The 20,448-nt window shown below is 42.1% G+C and overlaps 1 protein-coding gene across 2 annotated transcripts in view; it reads left to right on the top strand.

Annotated features, from left to right (window-relative positions):
- Positions 1 to 2,907: 2,907 nt before the first annotated feature.
- The window catches only part of LOC117029067 (cat eye syndrome critical region protein 2), a 154,202-nt gene continuing 136,661 nt past the window's right edge, over positions 2,908 to 20,448 (top strand). For both annotated transcript variants that reach the window (XM_033118050.1, XM_033118051.1), the window contains exon 1: positions 2,908 to 3,086. In XM_033118050.1, coding sequence (XP_032973941.1) covers positions 2,961 to 3,086 — 126 coding nt within the window. In that variant the 5' untranslated portion in view covers positions 2,908 to 2,960. The remainder of the gene's footprint in view (positions 3,087 to 20,448) is intronic.

Genomic DNA, 20,448 nt, shown 5'->3' on the forward strand with positions numbered 1-20,448 from the left:
AAAGACCTATTCCCCTTTCCCAATCAAAAAAATCTTAAAAAAAAAAAAAGAATTTAGGGTATCAATTCCAAATTCAGGATATCAATTCCAATAGAAGCAGGGGCAGGAGTCCAAATGTGAGGCTCTAGTTGGAGCCCACACTCAGGGAACATGGTGGTCACACTTTCAGCCAGACCCAAGAGGTAAAGACTCATTAGCTCTTGGGACCAGGATTGGCACCAGACTGTGGGTGAAAGCTGGGGTAAGTGAAGAGCACAGTGAGGGGAGGAATGAAGCAAAAACTACAGAGACAGAAGCAGAGTTAGAGACGCATAGAAAGAAATAGGTCTAAAGTTGATGTGCGGGGTCCATATAAACACAGAAAAAGATAGCACAGAAGGCAAATAAATCACTCACAGGGAAAGAAGGTGCTCACAAGTCTCTGACCACCACCAGGGGGCATCTCTAGTCCCAGGACAGCTTTGTTGATTTCCAGGATTGGGGAGTCGTATGGAGGAGGGAAGAGGACAATAGAGTAGCCTTCAAATGGGGGTGGCAGGTGGGGGGAATGTAATTCAAACATACCAGAGTGACCAAAACTTCTCACTTTTCTGCTTCCTAGTATTGTTAACGTTCTAGACACTATTATTACCAAGCTGGCTAGCAGAGACAATTGAGAGTCCAGGTAAAAGGGGTTAAACAATGATAAAAAATAAAGGAAAGAATGAGGAGAACCAGGAAAATGAAGGTGGGGAAAGAACAGTAAGGATATAACGGATTAGAAACAAATGTGAAGGAAAGCAGTAACCCTTTAATAAAAGTGAGGCAAGTATGGAAAGTCAAACTTATCTGTGAGGAAATTAATAAAGACGGGAGAAAAAGTCCAGAAAACATCTTATTCAGGTTATGTGATTAATTCCACAGTAGCTTGTCACCCTTTTCACATCTCAGCTATTAATAGGCTACCTACAGAGTAGCTGTGCTGTTTAAACACAACAAAATGTTGCCTTTGCTCTTTAGATGTACTGCTCACTTTTGTCAACGATTAAAATATGTGGTAGAATTTGAGGGTGAATTATAAATCATTAAATAGTTCTAGATAATAAAAGCAAAACCGCAGAACTTTTGGGGTGTTTCTACAGGGTGTGGTGAGAAGAGAGAAACCAATGTTAGAAGATGAAGTATTTTGAGATTAGTTGATGCATAAAAATACACTTAAATATACATTTCCTTTAAGAAGTTGGATTTTTAAAAAAAATGCTGCCTTATAAAAATACAGTAGATTATTAAAACTACCAGAATAGAGTGGAGAGCTGGGGGAGTAGTACCCAGGCTGCCCACTCTAAAATCTATCACATAAATTCGTTCATTATGTTTGCCATTCTCTCCACATTTTACACTGCTCAAAGCTAGAAGAGGATCTTTAATTTAACCACCGTTCACTTTGGGATTGCACCTGTCACTCAATAAATAAGTACCCGATTCATTTTGGGGAAGCGTCTGGGGCAGTGCAGCGTTTCCTGTCTGAGAAGTGGACTACGGAATACAGCATTCCCTCTGAGACTTGAGCAGAATGCAGTACTAAATACGTAATTGTAGTAACCAGTACAAATATTTGGGCATTCAGTGTAGTTTTTCCAAACTTCTGGTCTGTTTTGGAGTTGACTTTTTTCCTTCAAGCTTAGCAGAACTGTACAGAATTTAACATTTCTAAAGCACAAGCCTCAACACCCTTCTTCTAGAGCATTCCCTTAGCCTAAGCGTGCAGGTCTCCACCCCCCAACAGAACACACTCCTCACTCTTCAGACTATTATCTCCGTTTTCCCATCCCCCAGCCAAAACTACATTGTGCTCACTCTTCCAAGGAGCTTTTCTGCAGCCAGCGCAGTTGCAGGGTTCCAAGCCCGTCTTCTCTAGGGCGGTCACACGTGTCCATTCCCGGAGGGGGGGGCTGTGTGTGTCGCTCTACCCGCACGGCTGCTGATTGGTGCCTCCACTACCCCGCCCTTCCCGCCGCACTCCAGCCTCCATCCCACTCGGTTCCAGCTCAACCAGCCCCACCACCTTCCCTCTGAGGAAAGAGCCACTTTAGAGTTCCTTAGAGCTTCTTGGATGGGATAAAAGTGTAAAAGAACAGGTGGAATCCACTGAATTTCTCTAAGCCACAGATTCCTGGCGTGCACAGCCCACTGGTTGTCCGGTACTACCGTAGCACCAATAATAACTGAACTTCCACACGTGCGTCTTTCTGGATCTAGCCACTACGGAAAGCACCACCCAGCGGGCTCTTTAAAAGGACGCGACCACTAAGGCCAAGTGTGTGGGGGGAGAGACCCTTATTATCGTCATTCAGCAGAGTCATTAAACTTCTCAGTCCCAACACCTGGAAGCCGAAGTGGGGATCACAGCAGTTCCTGGGGTTGCGCTTCGCTCCCTTCAAGTCACACTCCTCTTCTTTCTTTGGGCGTTTAGTTCCCTCTCCCCTCCCCCTCTCTTCCCGTGCATCTGTCCGGGCCGGGGGTGGGGGCGGGGGTTGTTGTTGTGGTAGGGCAGCCCCGCCCCCTCCTCGTGGCGGCCCCTCCCCCAGGCCGTCGCTCGTTTCCCCCCCCGCCCCCGCCCCCAGCCCCATCTGTTTTCCCCGGCGGTGAGATGATTACATTGTACAGGACTGGAGGCGGCCGCAGCCTCCGCCGCAGCCGCGCGATGGGGCGAGCGCGCGGAGCCCGCGGGCAGCCGGAGCAGCAGCCGCCTCAGTGACTCGGGCCCGAGCCGCCGCCGCCCCCCGCGCGCTCGCCCGCCCTCAGCTCATGCACACGCCGAGCGGCGGCAGCAGCGGGAGGAGCAGCCGCCGCCGCCCCCGCCCGAGGAGCTGAGGCGCTGCGCCGCGGCGGGAGTCCCGGCGGGCGGGCGGGCGGGCAGCGTGGGGCCGCGAGGCGCGCGTCGAGCTCGGGGCCGCCGCCGCCACCGCCGCGGCCGGGAGATGTGCCCGGAGGAGGGCGGCGCGGCCGGGCTGGGCGAGCTCCGCTCCTGGTGGGAAGTCCCGGCCATCGCGCACTTCTGCTCGCTCTTTCGCACCGCGTTCCGCCTGCCCGACTTTGAGATCGAGGTGAGTGGCCGCGCGGAGCGCCCGTCTTCCCCTGCCCCTCGGGGCGTCCCGGAACTCCGCGCGGAAGGGAGCGGGCGCCGGAGACGTGGCCAGGCAGCCGCTGCCGGAGGGCGGGTCTCGGTGGGGGCACGAGGCGCGGGCCGCCGGAGGGCGGGTGGGCGGGGGCCGCCGAGTGCGGGCGTCCGGGCTCGGGATGTTGGCGGGCGGCCGCCGAGCGCACCGCGCCTGCTCGGGCGAGGCGGAGCGGGCGGCGGGAGGGCGGAGGGAGCGCGCTTTTGTGGGAGTGGGACTGCCGCTCTCCCGGGACTTCTCGCGCTCCCTTCGGGGGCGTTGGAATCGGCGAGCCCGCCGCTCAGTGCGGGACGGGGTGCCGGGCGGGGGCCGTTGTGCCGGGAGAGGCTCGTCCCCACGTCGGCGGACGCTTTGGGCTAACTTGGGGCGGCGGGGACGGGGGCCCGGCTCCTGGCTCCGAGGCTGCGGAGGGAAAGTTTAGGACTCCGTTATCCTTTAACAGTTCTGTTCCTCTCGGAAGAGACAGCCCTCTTTATGCGGGGATCTCGAGAGCTCTTTTGAGGCGATTTCGCCACCATTATCCCTTCGGGCGAACGTGATTGCTTTCTGGCCAGGCCGAAGGTGCTTCACACCCGAGGCTTTGTGATAACCGGACTGAAATCTGGGGTCCTCGCAGCAGGGGTGGTGGCGGGAGTGTGAGGAACGGAATGTACACCATAGCCAAAACGAGCAACTAGCCCAACAGCATCCTCCTTTTATTTTTATTTTTGGAAGAGGGTGTGAAATACTTGATTGGTAGGCAGGTTGAATTGCTTGCTCGCCTATGGCGATATGCGTAGTGACTTATCACCTTTTGCCTTTGGACAAAGGTAAATAAATGAAATCTGTCGGTCAGTTTTTCTTTTCAGTTTCTGCCGTTGGGTTCGCTGATGGAGTAATCAAAATAAGAATCACTTTTGGAGGAACAAATCGTTATCTCCCCACCCCCCACCTATCTTTCTGCCATTTTCGGATTGATTTTAATTCGTTTACGCCTGAGATTTTTGCCTCACCTTTATTTTTAGATTCAGTGTTGTTTGCGGAAATATCTTTTGCTTCTCATGTGAATGAAGTGTGGGAACTTGTTCTTGCTGCAGAGTTAATGAAATCGGAAAAATAAAAAGATCAAAAGACGTAAAGTGGGAGAATGAAGAGGAATGGAGGCTGATAAACTAGGATTATTCACTGGCTATTGCGATTTGTTCTTAGTTCCCTTAAGATGATTAAAACAATGTGATTAAATCGTAGGCTGAGCTGTTTTTAGGGATGTAATAACTTGGGCATTTTAGGTACCATCATAGTGTTTGTTTTCAAAGTTTGATCGTGACTGTAACAAGCACGCTTTTTGCTAAAAATTCTAGTGGGACAGCTGTTTATATTGACTGAAGAAGAGAAACGGGGCCACAGAAATGAAAATTTTCGGAATGCTAAAAATCAAGAGAGGTTTAATAATTATTCTGGTAAACCTGTAGTTTCTTTTAGGTGGTATAAAATCGTAAGTAGTTTATATTCTGGTGCTCAAAATGGTGGCTATTGTGGGAGGGAATTGCCTGCGACAATGCCATCTTGGGTGCTGGTAAACTTGCCCCCAGCCCATTTTCTTCCTTGCAAGATAATGAAACTGAGGTGGTGCTGAATTATAAGTTTAGAGCATAAGGACCTTCTAAAAATACTGTGGAAAAACTCATCTTTCAAAATCCATATATCCCCATTTTGTTGAAGGAAAAATAGAGGTAACTGATTTTACCTTAAGTTGTTATAGATACAGGTTCTAGAATAATCTAACTTGTCTTATGTTCTGAGAAGTAAAATTGTGGTTTCTAAGTATTAGCTGGTTTAATTCCTAAAGGAAATTGTAAGGAGGTCAAATGTGTACAACAGAAATGAAAAACCATTGTTACAGGTGAATGATCAGGGCTATTTGAGATGACTTTCTTGGAATTGACACTTTTTTGTTGTTAATGTATATGATGTTTGAAATACATGCAATAGGAATGAATATTTAGAATCCATTTTGATAACTGTCCATATCTTTTTATTGATAACAAATGATAGTAATTTTTTCTGCAGTTCTTGTATAGTCCTTCTCATTTCTCATGTTTAAGGTGTGTTTTGAAATGGTTAATGTAAATTTTAACCAAGTTTTCAGTTATCAGGAATTTAAATTTTAAAATATATTTTTAGGCTTCTAACAAATTTTCTAACAAATTTGACTCAGTGACAGTGCAGAACTCACCAAAAACATTAACAGTGTGATTCTCTTAAGTATACATAAATTGATTTTTATTTTGCTTAGGTGTTTTTTTTTTTTTTTTATCTAGTAGTTTATTGTCCTGACAGTTTGAGAAACAATTCCTTGGTTAGAATTTGTGATGCAGTAGAAGACCTTTCTTTAAAAAAACAAAACCTGGTTAGCTTAATTGGTTAGAGCGTGGTACTAATAACACCAAGGTTACGGGTTTGATCCACCAAAGTGAGCTGTGCCCATCTTAAAAAACAACAACAAACCAATGACCAAGAAAATGAAAACAATTCTAATGTACTGTGTCTGTTAGGTCAGCTAGAAAGGCCCTACAATCTTAATTTTCCACAACCTTAAAATATAAAAGTGGTGAGTAATACCAAGTGGTAGAAGTTGGATATCAGCTTTTAGGAAGACAGTTTTCACCTATGGGGAAGATCTCATTTTACCCTTGATCACCAAGCTGAACCCATGGGTTTATAGACAATTTAGGAAGCAGTATCCTCAAGGACTTGGCTTCTTTTATCTAAAGTGAAGCAATCTCAGCTAGGTGAAGAGCTGGGAGTATTCAGGTTGCAATTCTGCAAGCAGTCAAGACCTCCCACTTAAGAGAACTGGTCCCCAAAGCATGGATATTTTTATTTTCGTATATAAAAATACTTTGTACTCTGTTAATCAATCTTGAACATACAGGATTTCTTCAGAAGAGTCCATATACTTGAGTCTTGCTTTTGGAATATGTTTAAGGACTTGTATGTTGCTGCCCAAATTGGGGTTCTGTAGTCATCAGAGCAAAAATCTGTGAATGTATACATAATACTTTAAATTGTTCAAAATTTCTGGTTTTAAAAATAATGCATAAACATTACATAAGATTTGAAAATAATAACAAAATATAGGTAGAGAATTAAAGTCACTTAAAATCCCACCACTCAAAGATAAAAGTTAACTGTTAACACTGTTTCCCACCACTGAGGGATAAAAGCTATTAATTGTTAACAAATTTAGAGATTCCCAAATATTCTCACAATGTATAATATTTGTGCCATAGATTGGGTGTTGGTTTTGTTTTTCAGGTGAGATTGAGATACAGCTGAACAATAGTAGATTAATGACATTGCGTTCAGTAGTTGGTATTATTAAGCACCTATTTATTACTAGGTGCTTACTTTAAATGGAACCAGGAGATTACCGTAGAAGCTTGTAACTCACTTCTTTTGCCTCAAAAGATTATCTGTTAATGTTTCAGAACCACTTCACTTAAAGTATTTTATAATCGTTGAACGTTCCAATGGGTTAGGCTGGTTAAATTTTGTCCTGATTTGAGAAATGAAGAAGGGTGAATTGATCTCCCCAAAGATTTAGTACTGATTTTTCTTTTTCCTAGCCAAATGCTCTCTACAGTGAATATAGTGTCTTACTTGACCAAAGGAAGATGAGGGAGGATAGAATCATTTTTAATAATCTAGTCTGGAGTTAATCGTGATGGGTATGGAGTTGGGGGCAGAAATTCTATCACAAACAGTTGGGGCATATTTTCTGTAGAGAAGAGACCTTGGGGCCTCTAGGTGGCTGTTTGAAAAGGGTGCTGTACAATTACCTGAATGGTTTGTATAGTATAGCAGCGTGATACAAAATCATCTGATCATCCTGTCTGCTGTTTTCCTGAGCTTCCTTCCTTTGAGTCCGTAAGCCTTTGCCTTCTTTGGGTCCCCTCCCTGGGTGTGGTTACATGTGGTTAAAGGCCTCACTAATCAGTGTGCTGATCTGGGGGCAGTATCTTTAATTCAGATTCCTGAATTCCACTCTGTGTTTCCTTGGATCCAACCTCTTAATTAGGGGCACCAACGCATGAATTATTAAGCGTGGAAATAAGTAATAAAATTGCTGAGGGTAACTTAGTAGGACCTAAGTCGTAGCAGTGGTTCCTAAGCCTGGGGTGAACTAAAGATTTTGTGTTGGTGTGCACATCTGAACTGTGTGAGAGGAGAGGGACTTTTGCTTTCATCAAATTCTGAAAGAGGTCCCCAAGTGAACAAAGGTTAAGAGCCCCTGAACTAGATGAAAGACTAAGTTGGCTTGAATTGGGGAATCAGAAGCCTAGTTTCATGACAGAAGATGCATTGGACCAGGAGTTAGGAAACTTGAACTCTTACTGTAATTGTACCACTTACTAGTTCTTGTGACCTACAGCAGGTCAAAATAGCATAGTGATAAATGACACTTGTATAGCACTTTGTATATTTTCCAAATGTTATTCATTTTATCCTTAGCCATCCTTAACCATCACGATGAGGTAGGAGTTATCCTCATTTTACAGATGAGGAAATTGGAAGTTTAGAGAAGCTAAGTTGCTTGCGCGCAGACTTTCACTTGGATACTACATTTTATCCAATTTCTACTTTAAGTCCGAGTTGTTGCTACTGCCTTACAGTTTCTACTTCAGTTTTCATTATCTGTGAAATGATGTACTAGACCTAAATAACGGCTGAGATCCCACAGTACCAATCTAGAGTTCTTTGTTTCTTAGTACTGTGGGCACAGAAGATCCTTTTAAAACTTCTGCTGAATTAAGGACAGAAGGACAAGTTCACGATTTCATTCCTTTCAGCAAATATTTATTGAGCATCTGCTGTGCTAGGGGCAATATACTCCTGTGCTTCCCCGAAAGTAAGACCTAGCCGGACAATCAGCTCTAATGCGTCTTTTGGAGCAAAAATTAATATAAGACCCGGTCTTACTTTACTATAATGTAAGACCGGGCCTTAATATAATATGATATGATATGATATGATATAATATAATATAATATAATATAATAAGACCCAGTCTTATATTAATTTTTGCTCCAAAAGATGCATTAGAGCTGATTGTCCGGCTAGGTCTTATTTTCGGGGAAGCACAGTAGGTGCTGGAACTACAGATGTGAACATAACACAAAATACCTGCCCTCTTTTTAGAGGAAGGACACGGTAACAAATTGGTAATTAGAGTATGTCAGAGGGTGACAAAAATTAAGTAGGGTGGAGGCACAGAGAGGGCCAGGTTGAGGGGTGGGCTGTTGCTATTTAAAATAAGGTGATTGGGTATTGCCTCACTGAGAACATGGTGTTTGAGCAGGCTTGGAGATAAGTGACTTAAAAATTAGTAATTTGTCACATGAATCTATTTAATGTAAGATACCAGATGATAAATGTCTTCTAAAAGATTCAAGATCTTCCCTTTCTCCTCTGAGGAGAAAAGCCCAAGAACAGGATGTCAGTTACAGAGGGGCACATCTCTGCGATTTGAAACCCTGAAAGGGGAGACTGTTCAGTCAGAGTGTACCTGGCCAGAATACTGGATCCCTTTCTGTTTATACCAACATTCTGAAAGGGAAGTCTTCTTTTGTTGTTCTTGCCTGCTATGTGAAGCTTCACAGGGGTAGTTGGGAGCGTCAGTACTCTCGTCTCTGAAGGACAGCCTGTGTTAGCATCTGGCTGGCTTTATGATGGAAGTGTTTAGTTCGGTCTTGCTTCATTTTCTGGGGGACGCGATAGCCTAAAATACAACTTGGCAGCATTGGGTACAACCGTCCGTCTGACCTTTGATCAGAAGAGGCTCAGTGCTGGATTCTTGTGGTGAGTTAGGGGTAAGGCTGAAGAGCACTGACAGAATGCTGGCAAACCTCGAGTGCAAAGGCGGGTTAACGTACAACTTCAGTGTGGACAGAGCCAAAGGGGACAGAACTGCATGGCTTCTAACTATATGGTCTTACACGTAGATCGGATCTAGTTGATGTGATTAAACGTGTTTTCAAAAGGGATCAAACGGAGAGTCAGAAACCTGGATTGTGGGCCCATTTCTGTCACTAACTTGAGTTGATCTTAGGCAGATCACTTCTTCAGATGCTCCATTTATAAGGTGGGAGTTTCAGATTAGACGATTCCTAGGTTTTTGCTAGGACTCAAATTCTATGATTCTAGGAATGTTGTTCAGCATGCATAGCGCTATTAGCTGATTCAGAAAATCACTGACCTCACTGGTTAAGATCAAGGTTATGAGCTGTGTTAGGGTCTGTATCTTACAAATTAATGTTGTACCAAGTGAACGCTGCAAATCCATACTTTGATGTGTTTGTGGTTTACATTAATTTATTTGTCTTTCTGTGGAAGTTTGGTCTGCAAATATGCTGCTTTGGAAATGGCTTTTAGGGCTTGAAGATTGGCATTTTCACTATCTCCAAGGTGCTCAAACTGAGCTAAGATTCTGAGATTATGCAGAATTCTGGAAGTTCAAGGTCGTGAATTATGTTCCCTTCACTTTTTTTTCTTCTATTATGTTTAACATGATTTATTCTTAGAACTTTGAATGAAATCCAGTTACAGCTTCTGGCTTGTGGCTTACCTTTCACTCAGTACTGCACCCTCTTCAGAGAGCTGTGTTGCCCTTTCCCTGTATTTTCATATTTCATTGGATGCTTTTATTATATCTTCTAGACATTAGCCTCTAACAAATATTAATTTATACTGGAAAACTTGGGAAAGTCTTTTTTTTCAGTAGTTCTTATGATTGAGAAAGGAATTGTTGGATGATAATATTGAGCTCAGGTTTCTGTGGGTTTCTTTAGGGCGCAGGGTTTCTCAGCCTCAGCACTGTTGATTTTTATTTTTTTTTTTTTTGGGCCAGATAAGTCTTTGATGTGGGAAGCTGTCATATACATTTTCAGATGTTTAGCAGCATCCCTGGCCTCTGCCCTCTAGGTGCCAGTAGCAGCCCCAGTGACAAAACTGTCTCCAGACATATTGCCCTGCTTGAGAATCACTCCTTTAAGGTTTAAGGGAAGGCTTAAGTGTTGGTCATTGTATAGAAGCCACACTGTATATGAGGTAGACGAGTTTTTCCTTCTGATTAGCGATTTTTCACCTTAAATGCAAACCTTTAATATTTTTGTTTACAGAAATTGAAGGAAGTTAAAGTTGCTCCCAGATGTGTGTCATTAGCAGTTGCACATGTCAGAAACCTGGGAAACAGATGTAATTTTTTTTTTCTTTCCTGTGGAGTAATTTAAGGGAAGAAGAGTGGTTTGGAGGCAGTTGGGAAGCTGACTGGGTCCTGTAAAGACAGTCTTCCCTCCGGCAGGGCCTGGCCACCGGGTGTGTTGTGGAAAAAGGAGTGTTGCATGGCCCAGGCTGCCTTCCGCTGCTGCCATCGCCTGTCAGGGCACAGGCTCTTCTTGACAAATTTCTGGAGCATTGTGCAGTGGCGGACTATGGAGGGGGTTAGTCCTGACCAGGTCAGAAGTTCAGGGGACCTAAGCTGAAGGGTTTGTGTGTGTGTGTGTCTTTCCCTGCCCTTGTATGCTCATTTGGTACATATGCATCTATCGAGTTATGTAAAGTTTATTATTCCATCAAAATTTTTGATTTAGAGCACACCAACGACAGAACCCTTTTTGTCGCTCTAAATATTTTTCATGATTACTCCCATTGGATTTTCCTCTTAGTCAAGTATGGCAAAATATTTCATGGATTGAAATAGATTTTTATTTTGGTTTGGAGAAAAAAACTCTAGTGATGCTGAGTTAAGCAGTAATAATAGTGCACAGTGAAGGGCAGTAAGTCTTGGAAGAAAGCTGCTGTAGAACTGCAAAGGGGTGTTGTCATTTACCTGTGGCTTCTGAAGGTATCTTACGGAAAGGGTCCATCTGAAGGTACATCTTTGCCATCTTGGGGTATCTGGTCCCCGCATGGGCACAGTGTCTTCTTTTTTGTTCTTTATCTTTTTTGACTGGGAAGTAAGGCTTAGTCACCCCTCCCCTTTTTTTCCTGTCCTGCTTCATTGTGCTACTCTAGTGATGTCCTAGGGTTTGTTTGGGCTGTGGCCAAGGTGGGGTAGAATTTCTGGCCTGCTAGGGTATAAATCCCAGAATTTGTATAAGTAAGTGGGTGTGAAGTCAGTCACTTTTGCAGACAAAAGTAGTTTTCTCCTCAGAGCAAATGACCCTTCAGAATAATTCTCATTTGTGCTTTGTTTTGACTTCATTATTCACACACCCATTTAAAATGTAATATGGTTTATGTAAAAATATATGGATGATAGTGTTTCATTCTCCTGTTTAAAGTCCCTGACCTCAGGTGACCTTTATGATACTTGGCTGGTTTAAGTGATGTCATGTTCTTGTAAGTGTCATATTCTAATGATCAGCTTTTAGCTTCGATTCTATAGCCCAGACTTTTTAGGAGCTTTGTTGGGTCTGCTTTTTCCCTGGGGTGGGTTTGCCAGAGTAATTGCCTGACTTGGCAATATGTCACTGAGCCATGTGGCCACCTGAATTAAATGCGTGAATGGTTGTCACAACAGACTGTGCATCCTTCTGTGCCCCTCCCCCCACCCGTAACCTCCAAAAATAAAGTGAAAATAGAGGAAGTGATAGGGTCATGACTACATTAACCGCTTCATGTTTTTAATGTTGAACCTTCAGATCACCTCCAGTTGATAGTTCCTGAGAAGAGAGTAGGTTCTCCCAATTGAAGCTGCCCTTGGAGCAGCCCAGTTAACGCAGATGCTTTTCTCCTGCGACCAGTTCCTTCTAATGAACACCCCTTCCCCCGGCCTTCCTTGTTTCAGGAACAATGGCTCTAAGGACAGTTGATTGGCTTCACCAAAAGATGTGCTAAATTAACAAACAGGTCATCTTAAGCGAATCTTTTCTCTCCCCCATTCCCATTGTGTGTCTTCTGTCTCCCTGTCGCGTTGTGATTGCAGATTCTTTTAGGTGTGGGAGACAATTTTTATAATCAGTGTCCTGGACTCCTTTGTTCAGGGGACACTTACATGGAGGAAAGGGTGATTTATTTTTTTTCAAACTTGTTAGATTAGTTTAAAAAAATTTTTTTTCAGTGACAGTTGACATTCAGTATTAGTTTTAGTGTGTAACATAGCAGTTAGACATTTATATAATTTAAGAAGTGATCCCCTGACTAGTCTGGTACCTACCTGGCACCTTACATACTTACTAGCATGTGATTGACTCTGCCCCCGGTGCTGTACCATGACTGTTTTGTAGCTGCCAGTCTGTGCTTCTTACTCCCTTCACTTTCTTCACCCAGCTTCCCAACACCCTCCCGTCTTGCAGCCACCAGTTTGTTCTGTTTTCTTAACCATTCAACCACCCTATTTTTGATATGAGCATTTAATCCATTTACATTTAAAGTGATTATTGATAGGTAAGTAGTTCTTGCCATTTTATTATTCATATTTTTAATTTTTTTTTTCCTTCTTAAAGAAGTCCCTTTAACAGTTTTTGTAATACTGGTTTGGTGGTAATGAGCTTTTTTAGCTTTTTCTTGTCTGGTTAACTCTTTATCTGTCCTTCAATTCTAAATGACAGCCTTGCAGGGTAGAGAATTCTTGGTTGTAGGTTCTTGCTTTTTATTACTTTGAATGTTTCATGCCAATCCCTTCTGGCCTGCAAAGTTTCTGTTGAGAAATCAACTGACAGTCGTATGGGGGCACTCTTGTAGGTAATTAACTGTATTTCTCTTGCTGCTTCTAAGATTTCCTCTGTCTTTAACCTTTGACATTTTAATTATAATGTGTCTTGGTGTGGGCTTGTTTGGGTGCATCTTGTTTGGGACTCTGTGCTTCCTGGATTTGTATGTGTGTTCCTTTGCCAGGTTAGGGAACTTTTCAGGCATTCTTTCTTGAAAACAGATTTTCAATTCCTTGCTCTCTTCCTTCTGGTACCCCTATGATGTGAATGTTGCTACACTTGATGTCCTAGAGGTCCTTTAAACTAGCCTAATTTTAAAAAATTTTTTTTTCTTTCTTTTTTGCTGTTCTGAGTGGGTGTTTTTAGCTACCTTGTCTTCCAGATCGCTGATTTGATGCTCTGCTTCATCTAGTCTGCTGGTGATTCCATCTAATGTAATCTTTTCAGTTATTAATATGTTTCATTTACAACTGGTTCTTTTTTAAGATTTCTATCTTTGTTGAAGTTCTCACTGACTTCATCTGTTCTCCCCCTAAGTTCATTGAGCATTCTTATAACCATTGTTTTGAACTGTCTCTGGTGGCTTGCTTGCCTCCATTTTGTTTAGTTATTTTTTTGGAGTTTTTTACTGTTCTTTCATTTGGGACATTCTTCTTTGTCTTCTCATTTTGGCTGCCTCTCTGTGTTTCTACATATCAGGTAGCTACGCTTCCCAGTTTTGGCAGGGTGGCCTTATGTAGTAGGTGTCCTATGGGACCCAGTGCCTCAGTCTCCCTGGTCACCTGAGTTGGGTACTCCTGGGGTGTCCCTTGTGTGGGTTGTGTGTGTCCTGTTGTATTGAGCCTTGGTCAGTGGGTGAAATTGACCCTCAGGCTGACTGGCTGGACTGATTGGTGGTGACTACAGAGGACAAGCTGTTGTGGGGGGGCTGACCCCATGGAGTGAGATTCGTTTTACTGGGGCTCTGGTGCCTGCTGAGTCCACCCTTTGGGCGTGTCCTTTGTGGAGATAATTGGGTGATGTTCTGGCGTGGTGTGCAGCTGGCCACTGGGGCTGTTGGTTCTGGGCACTCTTGGGAGGGGCTCTGAAGGCCTAGGTCAGCCTCTGCCTTTGCTGGGCTTGGAGGCACCTGGGAGAGGCTGCAGACCAAGGCTGGCTGATGCCAATGCCAGCTGGGAGCCGCTGCTTACAAAGAGGTCCAGGGCACTCCGAGGCCAGCTGCTGATTGTGTGGGGTTTGTGGACCTTTCAGAGATTTGAGGGAAGTCCACAGCATGGGCTGAGGCCTGCTGCTGGTGAGGAACAGCATCGGAAAGAGGCTCCTGCCTGTGTGGGAGTTGGGTAGAGGGGAAAGGGTGATTTAAAGAAAAATTTCACCTGATGCCATAATTAAAGGATTTATTTTTGGATTTTTTCCTTCTTAGACACAAACTTACTAGTTTTTTTCACATTGTTTCTGTAAGACTTTTCTCTCTGTTTTTTATGCTTTTTATGTTTCTCTCTGTTTTGTTTTTGTGTTAAAGCAGCTCCCCAGCCTTCCTTACTAGATGTTAGGGGTTGGGAGGGAGGGAATGTCCTGATTGATGTTGATGATACCTGTGCCCTCATAACAGTGGATTTTCATCACTTTCAGTGACGGAACCCATCTTCATTTACCCCTAACTGTACTTGAATTTCGGCAATATGTAACTCTTTAAAGTGATAGTGGAATTAAAAAGAAAAGGAAAATCTCAAATCCCAATCAGTATCCCTTCTGTCTGTTGTCATCATTATTAATATTAAGGTTGCACAGATATGTGGCAATATTGGTATTCTCTCACTGCCCAGGGGAATTAGAGTATGTTTTTTTAAAAAGGGTGAATGGGGGACAATGATAATATAAAACCTACGTTATGTGCCACACGAGTGATAAGAGAATCTGATTGCTGTAGGAGTTGAGAGGCAGGCAGTAAGCATGAGTGCAGTGCCTCCTGGAGAAGGGAGGACTTGGAGGTTCATAGTGAGTAAGTCAGTCTAGCCAGATCAGGGTTCTTTTCTTACAGAGGGCTAATGAAACCGGCTGAGAGACAGTAGGTGGGACGTGGTGGCAAGCCTAGAATGCCAGGTTCTAGTGTTTATCATTTGATTCAGGCATTGAAGACAAGAATGATAACATTTCAGACTAAGAGTGTCTTGTGTACTAAATGTTGCAGATTAAATCTGGTATTGGTAGCTGGAATAGAAATAGTGGAGGAAGAAAGGCTAACTACTGGAGTGGAATGGGAGTGAAATGCTGAAGGCACTGGTAACAGGAAAGGACGTTCATCGCTGGTGTTACTGGAGAACAGGTAGGAACACATGACCACCAACACCGGAGTGCATGAAGGAGGCTGTGTCAGTTAAGGCAGCTTTTAGCTGCAAGGCAAGAGATGCTGTACTAACAGCAACGTACAAAACACTGGACTGTCCTGTAATGTGCTCTGCAGGAAGGTGGCTCCTGACAGGTATGGCAGGCAGCTCAGTGAAGGATGTGGGGAAGACGCCGAGAGTGGCGCTGCTGATGGTCAAAGGATGGATTCTGCAGCTCCAGGTCTGCAAAGCTCGCTGGGCGATGTGGAGAAATACAGGAAAATGACAGTTGAACACAGCCATTGGATTGGTGATTTGAAGAGGTCAAAGATAACTTCAGAGAAGGCTGTTTGAAAGAGGGAGAGTTCTCCTGGAGGGAGAGAGGAAAAGAGCTCCCTAAGAAGCTTAAGAAAATGGTGGAAAAGAAAGAAATGGTGTTAAAAAAACAAAACAAAAAACTTTTTTATAAATGATATGTAACTATTGTAAAAAGAAACCCCAGTTCCTCCATGGTTAGCATTATGGTGTTGGACTGAAGAGATCGATTGTAGAACACCCACCAACCCCCTATTTTTAAAAAGAAAAACCAGCCTGTTTCTAAATTCTGCTCTGTGTTTTATATTAGCGATCTTTTCCTCTGTTCCATCCCCTGATTGTTGGGGGCGGGACGGGGGTGGGGGTGGTTACCCTACCCTACCCTATGATTGTCAGCTGCTCAGTGTTTCAGCTTCCCGTTCATTAGTACAATAAAGATGAAAATCCAGACACAGAAACACACCGTTTTTATCATTAGAATTTTAGATTTACTATTGCTTAACTATTGATTGTTTGGAATACTTCAGTTTTTATTTCTCTCTGTTAAGTATTTAATGATCTGTGAGACCTAATGGGACTCTGATCCTTTTGTAATGGGAGTTTATGTACAAATAAGGTTGTGAGGTGTTCTGTCTAATTACAGGTTCCCAGTGCTTAGGGAAGTTGCAGCTCAACTGAAAGAAAGGTGGTTTTTGTTTGTTTTATCTCCCACTGGCTCTACAAAAATTTTTAGAGTTTATCTGGCAGCTCTACTGGACACTTACCCCTTCTCCCTCCTCCTGGGTCAAGTATATTTATATCCTGGCTAGTAGTCTAACACATCTTGCAAGAAAAGATGAACTGGGTCAATCAAATTTCCGTTCTTGGCAATGTAACCTAGGAAATATGAGGATTATCGAGTTAGTGTGGAAAAGAAGCTAAAAGGTCACAGTGAGAAGCCTCAGTGCAAGCCAGAATCCTGCATATGAGGGAGCAGAAACAGAGAACCCAGCATTATAGGAATTAATAGGAAGTCGATTGGTGTATATCCTACAGGAACCCCCAGCATGTGAGGGGGCCTGCATTCCTTGCCCCGCAAAGAGCCTAACACTTCCTTACTTTCCTCTGTGTGTGTGTATAAAATATTTTATAAATGTAGGATCCTATTTCACATACTCTTCTGAATCCTGTTTTATTCAATTAACAACATTACATGACACAGAATGCCCTTTCAGCACATACGTTACGATTTTTAATAGCTGCAGAGTAGTCATACTCTTGTTTATTTAACTGATCCTCTATAGGGCATTATGGTTATTTTTAGTTGTTTACTATCATAACAACCACGAACAGAAAGATTCTTTTTCTCCCAGATTAGAGTTAGTGTTTCTAATCATTAGCTTTGTGTTATTACCTTCTGTATTTGAAGTCTTAAGATTTCTTTATAGTTATTTTTATCTTATAATTCTTGATAAAACCTTAACAGGAATCAGGCACTGACTGCTTCCAGTGTTTTTCATACATCAACTTACATATTCTTTATTCTTATTGAGATATGATTGACATATAGTACTGTGTTTCCCTGAAAATAAGACCTAGCCAGACCATCAGCTCTAATGCGTCTTTTGGAGCAAAAATTAATATAAGACATGGTCTTATAGTAAAATATTATAGACTTTATGTATATAATATATATAATATATAACATATATAAAAATACATATTATATATTATATAAGATCCGGTCTTATAATAAAATAAATACATTTCAGGTGTACAAAATACATTTGTATATATTGCGAAGTCATCACCACAATAAGTCTAGTTAACGTCCATTACGATACATAGTTAGAAAATCTTTTTCTTATAGTAAGAACTTTTAAGATCGACTTTATTAGCAACTTTCAAATATACAGTACAGTATTGTATACTACAGACACCATGCTGTGCGTTACATCCATCAGACTTATTTTATTAACTGGCAGTTTGTAGCTTTTGACCCCCATCACCCATTTTGCCCAAACCCACCCCACCTCTGACAACCACCAGTCTGTGCTTTGTATCTATGAGTTCAGTGTTTTTGTTTTTAAAGTTTTTACATATAAGCGAGATCATACAGTATTTGTCTTTATCTGTGACTTATTTCACTTAGAATAATGTCCTCAAGGTCCATCCATGTTGACGCAAATGAAAGATTTCCTTTTTTATGACTACATAATATTCCATTGTACATACATATACGTCACATTTTCTTTATCCATTTACCTGTCAGTGGACATGGGGGTTTTCGCTATGGTAAATGCCGCAATGAATATGGGGGTGCAGATATATTTTTCGAGATACTGTTTCCATTTCCTTCAGATAAGTACCCAGAAGTAGTTCTATTTTTAATTTTATGAGGAACCTGCATACTGTTTTCCATAGTGGCTGCACCAGTTTACATTTCCATGAGCAGTGTATGAGGGTTCCCTTTTCTCCACATCCTTGCCAACACTTATTTGATTTATTGATGATGGCCGTTCTGACAGGTGTGAGGTGATACCTCATTGTGGTTTTGACTTGCATTTATTCCCCTGATGATTAGTGACCTTGAGTACTTTTTCATGTACCTGTTGGCTGTGTGTTTTGTCTACTTTGGAAAAGTAGGTCTGTTCAGATCTCCTGCCCATTTTTAATTAGATTGTTCAAGTTTTTCTGCTACAGTTGTATATATCCTTTTTAAATCCCCCATGAGATAGGCATTACCTTTATCTCACTCTGTAAGTAAGGAAACTGAGGCATACAGAGGCAAAGTGGTTTGGCCAAGATCACACAGCCAGCAGGTGGCAGAACCCAGACCCGAACTCAGGAAACTCCACTTCAGTAAAATGCCAAACGTTTATTGGTAAAGGAACTACTAGATGGTAGTGCTGTGAGAGGGTAATTGCTCTCCAGTGCGTGTCACTTAGGGGTCTGGTGGAAGGCAGGGGAAACTACATTTTAGCTATAATTGTGGCGTTAAAAGGAACGAACCTTCAGCGCGACTAGAGAACACTGCACTGAGTCAGGAAACAACAACAGTTTTTCCTCTTAGTGTATTTCCCCCAAAATAAGACCTAACTGGACCACCAGCTCTAATGCGTCTTTTGGAGCAAAAATTAATATAAGACATGGTCTTATTTTACTGTAAGAGCGAGTATAATATAATATATAATATAAGACTGGGTATAATATAATACATAATATAATAAAATATACCGGGTCTTATATTAATTTTTGCTCCTAAAGACGCATTAGAGCTGATGGTCCGGCTAGGTCTTATTTTTGGGGAAACATGGTAATTACTTAAATTATGTGCAGAATGTGTCAACATCTTTAAAAATAAACAGTGTTTAAAAATCTCCAGCCAGTGTTACAGTAGAGTGGCACAATAACAAAAGTAGTTAATTCTTAAAAGATAACGTCAGACTTACAGAAAAGTTGTCAAACTTGAACACAGGAGATCCCTGAGCGCCTTCTCCCAGCTTCCCTATCTGCCTTATCGTTGCCTCCCTCTCTCCCCACCACTCCTCTATTTCCTCCATCCATACGTTCATCTTTACCAATAATGATTTTTTCCCTACACTTTCTAAGAGTAAGTTGCAGACATAATACCCTTTCATCCCTAAACATTTCACTGGTTTTGTGTCTTAACACAGACGTTCTCGTAATAACAATAGTACAATGATAAAAATCAGGAAATCAATACAGAATAAGATCTGTAGATAACAATATATCAGATTTTGCCAAGTGATCCAATAATATTAGTATATAATTTAAATTTATGAATTTTTAATATTATTTTAGAAATTATTTTTGTGGTTCAGGTTTTCAATCTGGGATCATGCACTGCGTTTAGCTTTTGGATGTCTAGGTTCCTTTAATCCAGAGTGGGTTTTCAGTCTTTGTCATTCCTGACCTCGGCCTTTTGGGAAGAGTGCCGTTTTATTGCCTGTCCCTCCCCTCGGATTTGTTGGGTGTGCCCTCAGGATTAGATTGAGGTCCTGTGTTTTTGGCAGGCGTGCTAAAGAAAGGGGTGTTGTGTCCTTTGTGCGTCCTGTCAGGAGTTAGGCGACGTTGATCAGTCCCATTATTGGGGGTGCTTATTATTTTCACTTCAGTCGCTTGATTTACAGTGATGTCTGCCTGAGCTCTCCACTGCGGAGTTACTGTTTTTCCCTTACAATTTTAATACATATCTGGGGGGGAGATACTATGTAAACATCCTGTTTCTCATAAAAATTTAACCGGTTAGTAATTTTAATCCATGCGTGATTCTTTGCTGAGTCAATTATTACATCATAATCACCAAATAGTTATTTTCAAATTCCATTATTCCTTTTACATTTATAAGTTGGCATTCATAGTTTTTATCTGTAGATTTTAGGTGTTCGATTCAAAAGATTTTAGTATCTGATAAGAATATAATTTTATAAAACGTTTTTTCTTTTTCGGAAGTGTTTTGAAGTGGATGTATAACAATATTCACAATGTGAAATCATGTTTAAATCTCCAGATCTTATTTTTTCATTTTACTTTGAAAAATTTCAAACCTACAGATTCACCAGTTGTCAACATTTCACCACATTAGCTTTGTTTTCTTTTTTGCTGAATCATTAGAAATTAAGGTGGCAATGTGCCCATACTTTACCCCAAATATGCTTTTTGGCATGCATTTTCTAAGAATAGGGACCTTCTCTCAAATGACCACAACATGCGCACATTTAAAATAACTAATAATTCTAAAATAGCATCGAAACAGTCCATTTCAAATACTCTCACTTGTCCCCACAATGATTTTTATACATGTTTTCCCACACCTCTCTCCTGGTTCACACATTGTGTCTGGTTGGTAAGATGAGTTAAACTTCAAGCTGCAAGTGTATCAGGTGAAATAATAAAAAAAGAGAAAGTTTTATTAGAATAACACTGGCTCCATCCCGTCCAGGCTGTACT

Source organism: Rhinolophus ferrumequinum, chromosome 10, assembly GCF_004115265.2.
Source record: "Rhinolophus ferrumequinum isolate MPI-CBG mRhiFer1 chromosome 10, mRhiFer1_v1.p, whole genome shotgun sequence".
Lineage (NCBI taxonomy): Eukaryota > Metazoa > Chordata > Mammalia > Chiroptera > Rhinolophidae > Rhinolophus > Rhinolophus ferrumequinum.